This window comes from Notechis scutatus, chromosome 4, assembly GCF_049901735.1.
Source record: "Notechis scutatus isolate UNSWTSFEM ecotype Mainland chromosome 4, rNotScu1.2, whole genome shotgun sequence".
Lineage (NCBI taxonomy): Eukaryota > Metazoa > Chordata > Lepidosauria > Squamata > Elapidae > Notechis > Notechis scutatus.
In genome coordinates this window covers 60,975,297-60,991,550 of record NC_142012.1, presented here as the reverse complement: position 1 = coordinate 60,991,550, position 16,254 = coordinate 60,975,297, and the positions used below count along the sequence as shown (strand labels likewise).

The following is a 16,254-nucleotide window of genomic DNA, read 5'->3' as shown; positions in this document are numbered from 1 at the left end:
CATAAGCCATGCAACCCATGTTTCTCCCTTCTCTATTCCTCCCTACGTGCCCTAGGATGAAGAGAGGGTGGGCCTGGGTCTTTGAATTCCCTCTCCCTTGTTCTATCTCTCCCCTGCTCTGCTCTGCCCAGCCGCACTTTGCCCTTCCCCAGTTTCCTCCACAGCCAACGGAGCCACACTAGCACTCCCTGTAAGCTGTTCGGATTCAGACTCCGACAGAGGCATGACACCAGTGTTTTTCAATTTTGGTAACTTTTAAGATGTACGGAATTCAATGCGCAAGTTCCCCCAAGCCAGCATGCTCTCTCAGTTGAGAAATACTGCTTTACAATAGGAGATAGGCAGTCCCAGCACTTGTTCATGAGCTCAAAGAATAGGCTAGTGAGGTTTAGGAGTCACTTCCATCTTGATTGTCCTAAGCCATTTAGAACTTTTAAGAGCCAGGATGGTGTAGTTCGAACACAGTATTGCAGGCTAACTGCCTGCTGTCAAATGTTTGATCCTGACCAGCTCAAGATGGGCTCAGCCTTCCATCCTTCTGAGGTTGGTAAAAGGACTTAGATTGTTGGGGGCAATATGCTGACTCTGCAAATTGCTACAGAGGGCTGTAAAGCACTGTGAAGCGGTATATAAGTCTAAGTGCTATTGCTGTTACTCTTTAAAGGTCAAAACTACCACTTTGAATTAGGTCCAGAAACAGACTGGTAGTCACGGGTAGGTGGCCATAATATGTACTGTATTAACTAGTCCCAGTAAGCAGACTGACTGCTATATTTTCAGTTAATTGACATTTCCATGTATAACAGATTGCAGTAATCCAACTCGGAAGTTACCAGAGCATGAATAATTTGGCAGGGCTATCAGAGTCGATAAATCAGCCAAAACTGATAAAATGTCCTTTGCCTACTGACAGCGATGGATTTAGGACTCCAAAAAGTGAGCTTACTCTTTTAGGACAAACGGACCCTCCAGACTGGCAGGGCACCGATCAGCTGGACAGACGTACCACCTACATACAGTATTTCTCATTTTCTCAATTGAAATGCAGTTTATTGGCCCTCCTCCAGTCTGTTACCCTGCCCAAGTGTACCTTGAATCATCACCTTCATTCAGAACACCAACTATTTCACCTGTGTGAGATGAAAAGGAGAGGTAATGCTAGGTATCATTTGCATGCCCAGATTACCTCTCCCAGCAATCACATGTAGACATTCAAGGGCGTGAGAGAACATGGAGCCTTAAAGGACTTCATAACCAACCCCCCTGAGGCAGGAGACTAATCTCTCAGTATCACCTTCTGGAAATGGCCATCCAAGTAGGAACAGAACTACTGTATCCCTGTATCTCAACTCAGGGAGCCTGCCTAGAAAGATAACCATGGTTATTGGTATTGAAAGCAGTTGAGAAGTCCAGGAGGACCAACAGGGTTGCACTTCCATTTTTATCCCAGTTCAGATCATCCCAAAAAGATGAAGACCAAGACTGAATAGCCAGCTAAATAGCTAAATTCTGGTGCAGTCCATCAAGAAGGATGAGGCTTTCTCCTCACAAGTAGTCTGGCCCACCTTCTCTGTTCCTGCCTTTTCTCTGCCCTAGGTGTCCTTGGGATCAGGTGCAGAAGGCAGTTCCTCCTCATGGAATGGCTCTAGTTGCATGCTTTCCCCACTTAGAGGCCTCAGCCAAATCTGTTACCAACTGCTGCTCAGAGACATCAATCAAACTCAGCTCCTGACATGCCAGGAACTGGTTTATCCTCCCCCGAGCTGACATCTAGAGAGGTATCTGGAGAAGCGTCCGGGGGGAATCATCACAGAATCCATCTTATCTAATGGGATTATTTTTTTTTGCCAGAAAATGGCAAAAAACCATTGCAAAATATGATCACGTGACTATGGGACCTGCAACAGAGTGTAAATGTGAGAAGGTTGCCAATCACCTGAAATGTGATCATGCAATTGCTGGGTTGGTGCGGCAATCGTAACTTTGAGGATGAGTGGTAAGTAACATTTTTTGGAGGCCATTGCAACTTCACATGGTTATTAAGTGACCCATTGTCAATTGAGGCCTCCCTGTACTTGTACGTAAATTTCATACTCCCAAAAATTGATTTGTAGCCACAAACTCAGCACTCACAATGCTTATGGCACTTCTTTACAGACATGCACATCATTTGAGTCACCTGATACACAGCTGTTCCCAGCTGAGGCGTCGGCATTTGCCAATTTGGTGTTCGCAGCGATTTTACAGAACATGAACACTGCGAGTAATGAGAATTCTCTGTATTTAGAGAAAATAAGCAGATTTACCAATACACAAAATAATCACTTTATTCCAATATTCATAATTCTGTACAGTGTCTTCGCATAAGAGTGGGGATACATTAATGTGAGCAAAATATTAATTTTGTTAATGTGTGCTTGTTTTAAGAAACAGAAGTATCTGTTTTTTTCATTTGAGGATTGGCTTTGGCTTCATCTGTAGGATAATGTTTCCTAAAAGGATTAGGAGCAGATAAAAAGATTGAATTCTGGTTTATTTAAAAAAAGTCAATGTTATAAAATTATAGCACGGTCATTTTTATTTCTGGAATTACAAAAAGTGCCTTAAATAGCAGGTTTATGGAGCAGTAATAGGTGAACAGCTGTCATTCATTTATCACATGTTTCTATTACATTGAATCTGTTCACTCTGAATAGTTTTATCAAATCAGTACTACGGTTAGAGTTAAAAACATACAATAAAGCACAACACAGAAATAACACTAAGCTCATCTCCACTCTGGCGTGATGCAATTTTGTTGGGATAATAGTCACTAGTCAATTTTCTATTCTTTCTCCATCAACCGTCCTAAAGAACTATTGTCTATGCTTATCAGTTTCCTGAATGCAGTACATTGGCCTCTGTATGACACAAAATGTTACACTAGGCAAGTCACTGCAGGCTCAAACAAGTCTAAAGTCCAATAGTTATTCCCAAAAATACTAAATAAGATAGAAGACAGACTCGAGTTTCAGAAGGGATCTTCATAGGCTTGAGCAATAGGCCCTAGCCAACAAGATGCAGTCCAGTGGGTAAAGGTCCTGCAGTTAGGCTGGAGAAACTAAATGCCCAGGTAGAGAATAGGAGGTACCTGGCTCAACAGCAGGTAACTGAGGGATCTAGGTGTCCTAGTAGATCACTGCTTAAGCATGAGATAGCAATGTGCTGCAGCTACCAAATAAGCCAATGTAGTCCTAGGCTTCATCAACAGTATCAAGTGATAGTACTACTCTATACTGCACTGGTAAGGCCACATTTGAAATACTGCATCCAATTCTGGTCACCCAAAAAGATCCTGAGACCCTAGAACAATGGTGGCTAACCTTTTTGGGCTCCTGTGCCAAAAATTGTGCGTGTGCTTGCATTCTTGCGTGCCAGTACCCAGAAGGCAATGCGCCCCCCACCCCCTACGCATGCACATGCAATCCATCCACCCGCCCCGCCGCCCCTGTATCTGCACTGCACCTCACAACTGATGTTCGGCCAGTTTGAGACCTTTTTCGGGCTCCCAAAGGCTTGAGGAAGGCTTCTGCAGGCTTTGTAGGCCGAAAACTAGCCCCGTTTCGTCACTTCCTGTTTTTCTGAAAATACCGGAAGTGATGAAACAGGGCTAGTTTTCGGCCTGCAAAGCCTGCAGAAGCCTTCCTCAAGCCTTTGGGAGCCTGAAAAAGGCCTCAAACCGGCCGAAAATCAGCTGTGAGGCGCGCGCATGCGCAGTGAGGTAAGTTTGCCTGCAGCTTGTGTGCCACAAATGGCTCTGTGTGCCACCTGTGTGCCACGCGTACCATAGGTTCACCATCATGGCCCTAGAAAGAGCGCAGAGAAGAGCAACAAAGAGGATAAGTGGTCTGGAGGCTAAACTAGTGTATATGAAGAATGGTTAAGTGAACAAGATAAGTTTAAGCTTAATGAAAAGAAAGCTTAGGGGTGACATGATAGCCATCTTCCAATACTTGAAGGGCAGGCACAGAGAAAAGGGTTTCAATTTATTCTCCAAAGCACCTGAGGGCAATGCAAGAAGCAACAGGTGGGAAGCTCATCAGGGGAAGACTCAATCTGGAACTAATGAGAAATTTCCCAACAATGAGAACAATTAACCGATGGAATAGCTTGCCTCCCAGAGTTGTAGCTGCTTCATCTCTGAAGTTTTTAAAGAAAAGATTGGACAGCCATTTGCCCAGGATGATGTAAGGACTTCTGCTTTGGGAAGGGAGTTGGACTAGTTCCCCAACCTTTCTGGGTTGGTGGTCCAGAGTGGGGCGGGGTGGGAGGGGCAAGTACCTTTACGCATACATGCACTGTCAGAGTATATTCATGAACTGGAATAGAGCTTAGTAACAAGGTCAACCAACAAAGGATGAGTTGAGGGCTGAAACTTAAAGAGAGAATCTGGATGTGGTTTATCTCTGTTCTGTGTTCAGCTCTAAAGTGAAAAAGAAACTAACTTGTTTGCTTGTCTGCTGAAGTTGAGTTGCTGTTCTGCTCTGAACCTGTAACATATCTGCTGTTTTGAGTTTGCTCCATGTTGGAGAAATCTACAACTGGTATTGTAAAATTTACTTGTGTTTATAAAGAAGTTAAATGAAGCCTCAGCCATCTGTGTTTACTTTTCTGGTGCTGAATTTGCACTGCAATACTCTGAACATGCATATGCATGAACGGGGCCGTGAGAGCAAATGGGGCCATGAGCGATCATGGGACGGGATGACGCTAGTGCCCGTGTGATGCTAATGGTGACACTAGCGCGAGGGGGTCAGCCATTCATGCAGGCCGGTGGCCAACAGACCATGCCTCAATAATGGGCCATAGCCCACAGGTTGGGCACCCGTGGCCTGTGAGACTTCCAAGGACCCTGCCAGCCTTATGATTCTGATTGTTCTCTTCTCAATCTTGTAAAAAGTATTCAAACTAGGAACATAACCTGAGAGGAACTGAGTCGGATTCAGGATCCCCTTATTAAACATCAACAGGGATTCATCTTAATTCTCCCTCAGTAGTCCCATTTCCATCTATATAAAGTAACACTTGAAAAGTTCTTTGAAAACTATGGTATTACTCCGATGTAATGTTAAACTGCATTTTCACAGTACAACTCCTAAGCCCAAAGCTTGGATTCATCCAGTTTCCTCCTTCTTTCACACACAATGACACAAATCATAAAAGATATGATGGTTGAATTCCAAATCCCATATGATTTGTTAATAACACAGGGAAAGGAAGAAGAGAGGGTAAGGGGGAGGATGAAGACTCTTGAATGCAGGAGTTTGGTGGCACAGTGGTTAGAATGCAATATTGCCCAGCAAATCCCACCAAGCTCAAGGTTGACTCAGCCTTCCATCCTTCCAAGGTGGGTAAAATGAGGACCCAGGTTGTTGGGGGGTAACCTGCTTAGAGAGGGACCGTAAAACTCTGTGAAGTGGTATATAAGTCCAAGTGCTATTGCTATGCTCTTCCAATTTTACTGAAAGACCAAAAGGCAGAAACAGGTAATCCACAAAAATAACTGAACCATCTCACCTCAGTGTTTCTCAGCCACAACAACTTTAAAATGTGGGACTTCCAGAATTCCCTAACCAGCATGCTGGCTGTGAAGAATTCCAGAAATTGAACCACACATCTTAAAGCTGCTAAGATTGAGAGACACTGCTCTAACCCCCCACCCCACCCCCAAACTATCATTGTAAGTATGAATTCCAAACAAACCTGTTCTGTTCCGGTCCGAATGGCACAAGAAGACTTTCAAAACTCTGTGTACATTTTTTAGCATATAACATTTTCCCAACAAAAAACGCCACAGCACCAACAACTATAAAGGAAAAGCAACGGCATCAGTAACCTGCAATGAATTTTCCATATATATATATATTGGTGTCCTGCATTGACCTATAATGTGAGAAATCTGCTTTTAACAGTGTTTCATTGAGGGTCATTTTGAGAGCGGGCATTAGAAATGTGTTGGCCCATTCGTCCAACGGTGTTAAAGTTGGATTCTTCTCACAATTAAAACCTCACTGCACGAAGCAACAGGCCTCACAGTGCCCAGGCTATGTCATGCCCCTGGTAGAGACTGACTGAGGGAGAGGACGAACAGCCAACAGGGAGTGGAAATGTGGCTCTGGAGGTGGTGGAGGAGGCTGGGGAAGGGCAGAGGCCGGCTGGGCAGTCAGAGGAAGACCCAGGCCCATCCCCTCTTCATTCTAGGGCACGCAGGGAGGAAAGAAGGGAACAACTTGGCTTACTGGAGAGGAAACGGCCATGATCTCCCTCATTGGCTGCAGCTGGGGGGAATAGTATAAAGGAGGGGCATTTAAAACACAGCGTTGCTAGAAGCAAAGCGTGTTTTATTTCTGGCTGAGGTTTATCTTGGTTGGCATTCTTCCAATGGACTGTGCCTTGTTATCTTCTTGAAGTTTGTAATTAATTATCCTGGTCTGTCGTGGAAATTCCTTCAGTGAGGTTTGTTTTGGTTTTTTATTTCTCCGTTATCTGTTCTTTGAGTTTGGACTGTATTTATTTCTGCTGGAGACTATTTTGGAAAGAGTTTAATCTCCAACTGCGAACAATTGAACAGTGGGGCCAAGTTGGAGGCATTACAGGAAATTTATTTACGTTTGGGAATTTATTACTTCTGTGCTGCTTCCTGGGTCATCATAGGCTATAAATATTTTTAATGAAATAGGCAAGAATCTGGGGGCTACAGATTCTTAATTTATAAAAATAGCAATTATTTTAAAATTCTCAGCACAACTACAGGTAGTTTTCGGATTACCACAGTTTGTTTAGTGACCATTCAAAGTTACTGGCACTGAAAAAAATGACTAAAACCTTTTTCACACTCATGACCATTGCAGCATCTCCATGCTCGTGTGATCAAAATGCAGATGCTTGGCAACTGACTCATATTTATGACGGTTGCAGTGTCCTGGGGTCACGGGATCTCCTTTTGCAACCTTTTCTGACAAGCGAAATCAATGGGGAAACGGATTCGTTTAACAACAGTTGTTACCAACTTAACAACTGCAATGTTCAGATTCAACCGCTATGGCAGGAAAAGCCATAAAATGGGACAAAGGTTATTTAACAACAGGCTTGCTCAGCAACAGAAGTTTGTGGCTCCATTGTGGTTGTAAGCTGAGGACTAACTGTATACAATCTGCTAAAATTTAAACACTTCTAAGTTCTCTTGGAATAAAGGAATGTGTAGTAAACCTTGAAGAGAGTATGCAGGAATAGTTAGGAAAATAAAAATAATTCAGTGATGGGGAAGGAAACAGTAACTCCAAATAATCCTGATTTGATTTGGTTTGGTTTGATGTAAGATGGACAGAGGGAAAACTTGATCAGGACTTGGTCACTTTTCAAGATTCTGTTATTCTATCAGAGGTGGATATTCAGCAGGTTCTGACCAGTTCTGGAGAACCGGTAGCCGAAATTTTGAGTCGTTCACAGAACCAGCAAATACCACCTCTGACTGGAGATTTTACAGTCTCCTTCTCCTGCCACGCCCACCAAGCCATGCCCATAGAACCGGTAGTAAAAAAATTTGAATCCCATCACTGCTAACTCTATCCTACAACAATGATGGCATTTCTGGAATCTTTAATCTGTTTCCTACTAGGCCTTTCTTAAAGGGCTGATATATGCATTCCCCACATGCTCTATGTTTGAGTGCAAATATGGTCGGCAACTTTAAGACTTCAACTCCCAGAATTCCTCAGCCAGCCATAATCACCTTAACGTTGCCAAAGTTGAGAAACACTGCATAAGAGAGATGTCCATTTTACTAAATATAGACTAAACCCTTTTTATTTTTTTCCTGCTGTAACTTCACAGCCGTTCAAAACTTACCAACTACTGTATTCGTAGAAGCAGTCTTGATAATCCCTAGAAAAAGAAATCATTTTTAAAAGAAGATTTTTAGGCCAAGTTGAAATATGGACCAGGTTTGCACATTCAGCAAGTGACTTGCTGAATGACAGCAACAACTAACCATCTTTTCTTTTATGTACACTGAGAACTTATATACTGGAGGCAAATTCCTTGTGTGTCCAATCACACTTGGCCAATAAAGAATTCTATTCTATTCTATTCTATTCTATTCTATAATTCCACTCAATTAGATCAAGGACTACCTTGACTTATTGCTTTAAACCGTTACTTTAAACCAAAAGCAACCTTGCTTGGTTAATGGATTACAAAAAAGTACACTCTGCCTCTTCTAGCTGCCATACCTGTCACAATTGATCAAAAATCAAGACATGAGAAATATTACCACTTAAATACATTTATTAAGCTGGAAGTCCAACTGTAACGTGCACTTGTAAGAAAGAAAACAAAAAGGCTAGATTGTTAATGACTAACATAATGAAACATTTTTAACAAAAAGATAAAAAGGAAATATTGCAAACCAACATTACAATGATTCCTGTAGACAAACTTTAAAGGGATGGTACTTAAATCGTTACTTTCCAACACACTTTTTTTTCAGATTAAACATGAACATGAAATTAAAAATTGTATATATTTTATTCCTCAAAAACCTCTTCTATTTCCTCTAGCTCTGTGATGGCGAACCTATGCTGCACGTGCCACGGGCACGCTAGCCCCAGACAAATTTACCTGCACTGCGCATGTGCGTGCCTCCCAGCTGATTTTCAGCTTCCCAGAGGCTCAAGGGAAGCCTCTGCAGCCTTTGGAGGCCTAAAAACAGGCCCATTTGTCACTTCCTGTATTTCTGGAAATACCGGAAGTGACAAAACAGGCCCATTTTTCAGCCTCCAAAGGCGGCAGAGGCTTCCCTCAAGCCTCTGGGAGGCCTAAAAACAGGTCAAAAATCAGCTGGGAGGCGCGCGCATGCTCAGTGCAGGTAAGGGGGTGGTGGGGAAATCGTGTGCACTTGTGTAGGGGGCGTGGGGGGCGCGGCACAGGAGCCCAAAAGGTTAGCCACCACTGCTCTAGCTGTTGAAGGCAATAGTATGGGCAGCTGAAAGTCTGTAGATTCACTACAGAAGTCATTATTTCACGACCGATATTAAAAAAAAATGTCTCTGAAAGACATGTTTTCTCAATCGTGGGACAAATGTGCCCAGATTACACACGTTCTCTCCACATAAAATTTTTATCAGTCCACCTTTTTACAGTTCCATTGTTATATAGATTAGGGGTTTTCTCCTAACGCTTCTTTCATGGAAATGGTCAGTCACTGATCGTTTTGCAAAATTCACCACATCTTTTTAACTTTAAAAAAAATCTACTTACCTTTAGTAATTAGTCCTTGAGTAATAAGCATACTTGCAAGAGATAGAGGAAGCGCTGTAAACAAACATTGCAACAAACAATTTCAGCCTGGGTCTTCATTCCCATGAGCCCCCACTCCCAGTGAAGCAGCAGATGAAACTTTACAACATCCTGGCCTTTTCTGAATTTGCTAATCATAGGTGCCCAGTTTATAAAAGAAATTTAGGAAACTTAGTATTAGAAGTTTTCATCTGGCTGTCTGGTGGCAGTTGTTAGAATGCAGCATTGCAAGCTAACTGCAACTGCCAGCAGTTCGAGTCTTACTGGGTAAAGGTTGACTCAGCCTTCCATCCTTCCAAGGTTGGTAAAATGAGGACCCAGATTGTTGGGGGCAATATATTGACTCTGTAAACTGCTTAGAGAGGGCTGTAAAAGCACCATGAAGTGGTATATAAGTCTAAGTGCTATTGTTATCATGAAAGGATGATTTGGTAAGCATCTGGAAGCAATATCTCTAATTCAGTGTTTCTAAACCTTAGTAACTTTTAGATGTGTGGACTTCATGCTAGCTGAGAAATTGTGGGACTTGAAGTTCATATGTCTTAAATTTGCCAAGGTTGAGAAACACTGCTCTACTTAGAAAAAAAAAACCATCTAAATCCATCACTGATACCATTGGGGATAGTGATTACAGCTTCTTTTTATGGAAATGAGTTAGATAAGACGCAGTCATCTTTTTCTTCCTTCCCTTCTACAAATATGATTGCAAAGAAATCTGAGACATTTCCTTCCAGTTTGGTTCTTTAATTTTTATATCTGAACCAAGACTAGCCTTAGCTAGAGCTTGCAGAAACAAATGAACTTCAAACTTTAGTCAATGAAAAATAGTTTAAATAAATTACCTTTTAAAGTAAGAATAAACTATGGTAAATTAAAAATGGAAGCAAACGTTTCTGATCTTGTGGTCCCCACTGGAGGTGTGAAAAAATAGTTGGGTACGGGAGCACTTTTTCTGACTAGCAAATTTAATTAAAAGGCATAAGCTTTTGTGGGCTGAAGCTCATTTCATCAGATGTACAGAGAAGCTAAACTGATGTAGGATTTAAACTGGGGTGAGGTGGTGGGAAGTGGAGCAGAATAGGTTGCTTAAATCAAACAGCATTTCTTATAATGAAGACGACAAGATGTCTCCAAATGCAGTCACTGAAAATATCATTATTGGAATGTAATCTTGGTTTGGGATTTAAATCCTGTGAAATACGGGAGGATACTCAGATTACTGGGGGTCAGAGATAGGGGAGGGGACAATGCTGGGAGACAAATGTTTATACAGGAACATGCACGTGGAGAGGAAGAATAACTGCATGCATAACTGTATGTAATTATTATGGATGAGTAAACTAAAGTTACTATTCATCACATTTTGGGTTTTCAAGTTATTTTCAGTGAGTAATTTTGGTTGTTTCCAATTTTTAAAAAGTACAAAGGAAAATTTAGGTATTTTTATTGCCTGCAAATTACTGAGAGTCTTACCAGACTATAGCAGATACCTATGGAAGGAAATGAATAAAAGGCATGTACATTTTACAGCTCCTGTCAAGTAATGGATATGGTCTTTGGAGGGAACATGTTGTCAATTCCAAATATTAGCAATCCTCAGGTGGACTTGACAACAGTAGAATAAAGAAATACAAACCAAAATACAATTATATTTCTTCTTGTACCAGAACAAAGGAATATACCTCTGTACCAGAAGCTTTCTTCTTTACATATTTGATTGATATTTTCAATCTCTTCCCCACTGATGCTTCTTGGATAACCGAATAGATTCTGGAAATAAAAATCTAAATAAATAAGAGTATGAGAACAGCATGTTGAACTAAAAGAATAAAATATTGTGGGTTTTTTTCCTATGCTAAAACAGAAAATTCTTGAAGATGTAGAACATTATGATCTATGATTTAGTTGATCATTACCAGTTGAATATTATTAAAAACTCATAAAACAAGTCAGTTTAAAAAAGTTAAAAGTTTGGGAAGAAAATAGCGCAATTTAGAGTTAATATAATAATGTTGTATTATTATTATTACTACTACTATTATTATTATTATTTTGCTGCTAAAATACAATTATAATTGTTATGATGCAACATCACAAGAGAGGTTGTTCAACCTTTGAACCAGGGCAGAAATGAATCTCTGCAGAGAAGAAAGGACCAACCTGGGTCTTATTTTCTGTTGAAGAGGCCTCAGTATCTTCTGGAGTAGAATCCATGTTTCTTTAGTGGTTCCAGGAAATCTGAGCACCCGAAACGTGAGTGTCCTACAAGAACAGAATTCACAAAATATAGTCGACTGTGCATTTTAAGAAAACTTCGAAAGCCCTTTTTGCTATATGGTTAGCATAATTCTGACTTTGAAGACCACCCAGAGGTTTCTATTCAGGGGTGGGATGCTACTGGTAACATAATTACCGAATCGGTAGTAACACCGGTTGAATCCCACCCCTCCTTCTATTGGTCACACAATGACGAGCATAACTCGGGGTGATCGTATTACACCACTGCTTTGTGAGCTGCAGTCTGCTTCCAAGTGCCATTCAAGGTGCATGTTTCTACCTGGCATGCAACCTGGTTAATCTGTAGGACCACCTGTCTCCCCCTACTAGCTGCCTGGCCAATTCCATCTTGTAAGGGTTGGCAGGCCCTGGCTTCCTCTGATTAAATAATGCCCATCTATCAAGGCCTGCCCTCTGGAATGAGGTTGTCCTCAGGATAGAAACCACTCTGGTCTGGTGGAGTCAGGAGAACCTCTGGGGGAAATTCTGTTGTTTAAATAACTCAGGGATCTCCAAACTTGGCAACTTTTGAGACTTGTGGACTTCAACTTCCAGAATTCCTCAGCCAGCAAAGTTGGCTGAGGAATTCTGGGAGTTGAAGTCCACAAGTCTCAAAGTTGCCAAGTTTGGAGACCCCTGAAATAAGTCATGCTGTTCAGGACACCAGATGGTCAAGCGCCTTTTTGTTATTTTTTGCTGCCACACATTCACGCGGCCAAAGCTCTCGTAATGGTTCCTTGCCCGGTTTTAAGTCAACAGGAGAGTTCCTCGACCTTGGGCAGCTTTTAAGGCATGGCTCTATACACAGCACAGGTGAAGGAGGATAGCACCCCCACTTTTTTTTAACTTCTGGACTTCAACTCCCAGAATTCCTGAGCCAGCGGGCATAGCCGGGCTCAGCGGGAATGGCCGGCTCAGGAATTCTGGGAGTTGAAGTCCAGAAGTTAAAAAAAAAAAGGGACTGTCGTTTCCCTGCTCTACAGGAATATATAATGTACTATAATACGCCTTATATATTGGCACGCTGGGAAGAAGCAGGCGCCGCTATCGAAGCGTGCAACGGGAGGGGAGTGTCGCTCCATTCAGCCCCACTCCTCGCCTCAAGGGGCACCTTTGCAGGGCAAGGCTTATTCGGGCGGGCGGTCAACCCCTCGCCGTCTCTCTCTCTCTCTCTCTCTCTCCCGGCTTCCCTACCTTTCCCCCGGGTGCCCTCCCAGCTTCTCCCCGCCTCTCCCACCGTTTTCCTCCACCCTCCCACCGCTCGGGGTCGCCTCGACCTGCGGCGGGACCCGCCTGTAGAGAAGGGGCGCCTTCACGACTAGGCCAGGCCCCTCAGCGGGTTTTGTCCTGCGCTGAGGCCGCCCGGGGGGGCGTGGCGAGGGGGCGTGGCGGATAAGTTGGGTCTCTCGGATTGGTTGAGAAGCGGGGCGGTCGTTTGCAGCATCTCTTTGCGAAGAGGCGGGAGGGGTTGCCGCAGGGAGGGAAGAAAGGACTGAGGGGATTGGATTTGTGTCGGAGTTACGGGTGTTATGACGATCTGCAGCTACCCCACCTAGGTCTAGTAGCAGGTCTTGAGCTGAACTAGAAGACCATCAACTCTGATGGTGTTCTGTGCTCTAGGTCTTACCTCAGGAATGGGGAACGATGGCCCTTTTATGACTGCTGGACTTCAACTCCCAGAATTCCTGCGTCAGCCATGATGGCTCAGGAATTCTGGGAGTTGAAGTCCAGAAGTTATAAAAGGCCCATCTGTCCCCACCTCTGGTCCAACCTCTCACATTTGGGTTAAGTTGACAGTACAGGTAGCTAAATGTCTATGGCAGAGGTCTCCAAACTTGGCAACTTTAAGACTTGTGTACTTCAATTCCCAATTCCCAGCAAAGCTGGCTGAGGAATTGTGGGAGTTGAAGTCCACAAGTCTTAAAGTTGCCAAGTTTGGGGACCTGTAGTCTATGGAGATTCTCAGTCATTCAGGTCGTGGTTGTTCCAAAAGTGTTTTTTTTTTTTTTCAAGAGGCAATTGGACTTTCTGGTTTTTCTTTGAAGACTTTTCACTTCTCATCCAAGAAGCTTCTTCAGCTCCCAGCAGAAGTTTCTCGGAGGAGAAGCGAAACATCTTCAAAGAAAAACCAGAAAGTCCAAGTTGCCTCTTGAAAAAAGCACTTTTGGAATGACCACTGCCTGGATGACTGAGAATCTTCATAGAATCTCAATCTAATGGACCTTATATACAACCCCCAGAAAATGGTTCTCATTTGGAAATTAAATTGCAGTGGAAATTCCAGTCATTCTGCATATTTGGCATTTGAAAGATTTTTTTTTTTTTAAAAAACCAATTAAATTCCAAGCGCCAGTGTTCTCAAACATTTAGCCTTATTTCCAAACTACAAGCCTGACATTGGCTTTTACTCATAAAAGCCAAACTGGCAGAACCACCCCCTCAGCTGTAATGTTATTTTTAATTACAGTCATGAGGTTTCACCATCCTACAAAAAAAGGACCCAATTATAATTTGAATCACAGCTTTCATATAAGCACACCATAATACTTTCTGAGCAACCCTAATACCTTCAAGTAAGTTAGCTAGAAGAGTGGAATATTAAAGGATCACCTAAAAAGAAAAGTGCTGCTGATCCAGTTCTACAGAGGAATTATTGACTCTGTCATCTGCACCTCTATAACTGTCCGGTTTGGCTCTGCAACCCAACAAGACAGACACAGACTTCAGAGAGTAATTAGGACTGCAGAAAAAACAATTACTACCAACCTACCTTCCACTGAGGACCTGTATACTGCACGAGTCAAAAAGAGGGCTATGAAAATATTTACAGGCCCCTCACATCCTGTACATAAACTGTTTCAACTCCTTCCCTCAAAACGATGCTATAGAGCACTGCACAACAGAACAACTAGACACAAGGACAGTTTTTTCCCAAATGCCATCACTCTGCTAAACAAATAATTCCCTCAACACTGTCTAACTATTTACTAAGTCTCCATTACTATTACTATTAATCCTCCCATCCTTCCTTTCACCCATCTCCTCCCACTTATGACTGTATGACTGTGACTTTGTTGCTTGTAACCTTATGATTTATATTGACTGTTTCCTAGTATGATTTGATTGCTTATTGTACCCTATGACTATCATTAAGTGTCGTACCTTATGATTCTTGTCTCTTGACGAATGTATCTTTTCTTTTATGATGAATGTCTCTTTTCTTTTATGTACACTGGGAGCATTTGCACCAAGACAAATTCCTTGTGTATCCAATCACACAGAAAAGAAAGGTGGGTGCTTATCTCAAGGGACTGTTTGAGATTAATTCCGGCTGGGAATGAAAACAATTCCCAGCATGGCAATAAAATAAGTCTTGTTTGTAAAATAAGTGTGTACATCGTTATGGTCTAGGAAGCCTTAGTCAGAACATGACCTTTTTTGCCACTGTTGTTAAACAAATCACTGCAATTGTTAAGTGAATCACACATCTGTTAAATGAATCCAGATTCCCCCACTGATTTTGCTTATCGGAAGCTGGCTGGGAAGGTGACAAATGGTGATCACATGACTGTGGGACACTGCAACTGCGGCCAAGTGCCCAAATTTTGATCATGTGACTGTAGAGATCCTACGACGGTTGTAAGTGCAAGGCTGGTCATAATTCACTTTCTTCAGCACTTTTGTTACCTCGAGTAGCCAATAAATGAATGGTTATAAGGCAAGGACTGTCTGTATATGGTCAGGAGGGCTTTTTAACCTGTTTGAGCTTGACTTCTAGGTCAGCAATGGTGACACTTTTTGTTGTGGTGTGCCAAAAGCATGCACATGCCAGCACCCACAATGCAATGCACCCCGCCCCTTGCGTATGCATGCGCAACCCCCTGCCTCTTTACCTGCACTGCGCATGTGCGTGCCTCGCAGCTGATTTTTGGCCCGTTTGAGGCCTTTTCTACCCTCCTGGTAGCTCAAGGGAAGCCTCTGCAGCCTCGGGAGGCCAAAAAACGGGTCTTCCGGAAAGTCTGGAAGTGCCCATTTTCAGCCTCCGGAGGGCCTCTGGAGCCCAGGGGAGGCTGTTTTCGCCCTACCGGAGGCTTGAGGGAAGCATCTGCAGCTTTTGGAGGCCGAAAAACGGGCCTGTTTCAATAGTTCCGGTATTTCCGGAAGGCCCGTTTTTCGGCCTCCCAAGGCTGCAGAGGTTTTCCTCAAGCCTCCGGGAGGGCGAAAAAGGCCACAAACAGGACGAAAATCAGCTGTGAGGCGTGTGCATGCGCAGTGAGGTAAGTTTGCCTGCGGCTCGTGTGCCAGCATAAATGGCTCTGCGTGCCACCTGTGGCATGCGTGCCATAGGTTCGCCATCACGGTTCAAGGTGGTCATGTGAATAATAGAGCTATGTGGGACTCAGAATGAGACAATCTGATGCGGCCATCTCACTGCTGCCAGCTTGCCATTGCCAACTCACTACCACCACAGCCACACAACCAACTCAATGCAGGCAGCTGGAGGAAAAGCTGGGTGGGCAGGGAGGTGGGCAGGTGAGCAGTAGCTAAGGCCAGGGGCTTCCCATTGTCAAAATTTAATAATTTTTTATTGTATAAAATACAAAAAAAGAAAACAAAATAGGAAATCGAGGGAAGGAAAAG

General features: G+C 43.0%; 1 protein-coding gene across 5 annotated transcripts; it reads right to left on the bottom strand.

Annotated features, from left to right (window-relative positions):
- Positions 1–2,301: 2,301 nt before the first annotated feature.
- Positions 2,302–13,010, bottom strand: LOC113417933 (OCIA domain-containing protein 1-like). 5 transcript variants are annotated; one of them, XM_087963569.1, is made up of 7 exons: positions 12,891–13,010; positions 11,497–11,598; positions 11,019–11,106; positions 9,298–9,351; positions 7,888–7,923; positions 5,743–5,845; positions 2,302–2,492 (listed from the first exon to the last, which is right to left on the bottom strand). In XM_087963569.1, exons 2-7 carry the CDS (start codon positions 11,548–11,550, stop codon positions 2,423–2,425), a joined length of 405 nt encoding a protein of 134 aa, XP_087819695.1. In that variant the 5' UTR covers positions 11,551–11,598; positions 12,891–13,010; the 3' UTR covers positions 2,302–2,422. The 5 variants fall into 5 exon arrangements, with proteins under 5 accessions (XP_087819695.1, XP_087819696.1, XP_026532331.2 ...); XM_087963570.1 differs by having other exon boundaries at positions 12,903–12,977; XM_026676546.2 differs by having other exon boundaries at positions 12,808–12,964.
- Between the last annotated feature and the right edge of the window lie 3,244 nt (positions 13,011–16,254).

Bases quoted from the DNA above. Each gene is read 5' to 3' on its own strand.
- LOC113417933 (XM_087963569.1), bottom strand. From the start codon at position 11,550: ATGGATTCTACTCCAGAAGATACTGAGGCCTCTTCAACAGAAAATAAG. The intron at 11,107-11,496 runs GTTGGTCCTTTC...TTTTATTTCCAG, and splicing joins CAACAGAAAATAAGACCCAG to AATCTATTCGGTTATCCAAG. The intron at 5,846-7,887 runs GTAAGTTTTGAA...TTTCCTTTATAG, and splicing joins TTCTACGAATACAGTAGTTG to TTGTTGGTGCTGTGGCGTTT.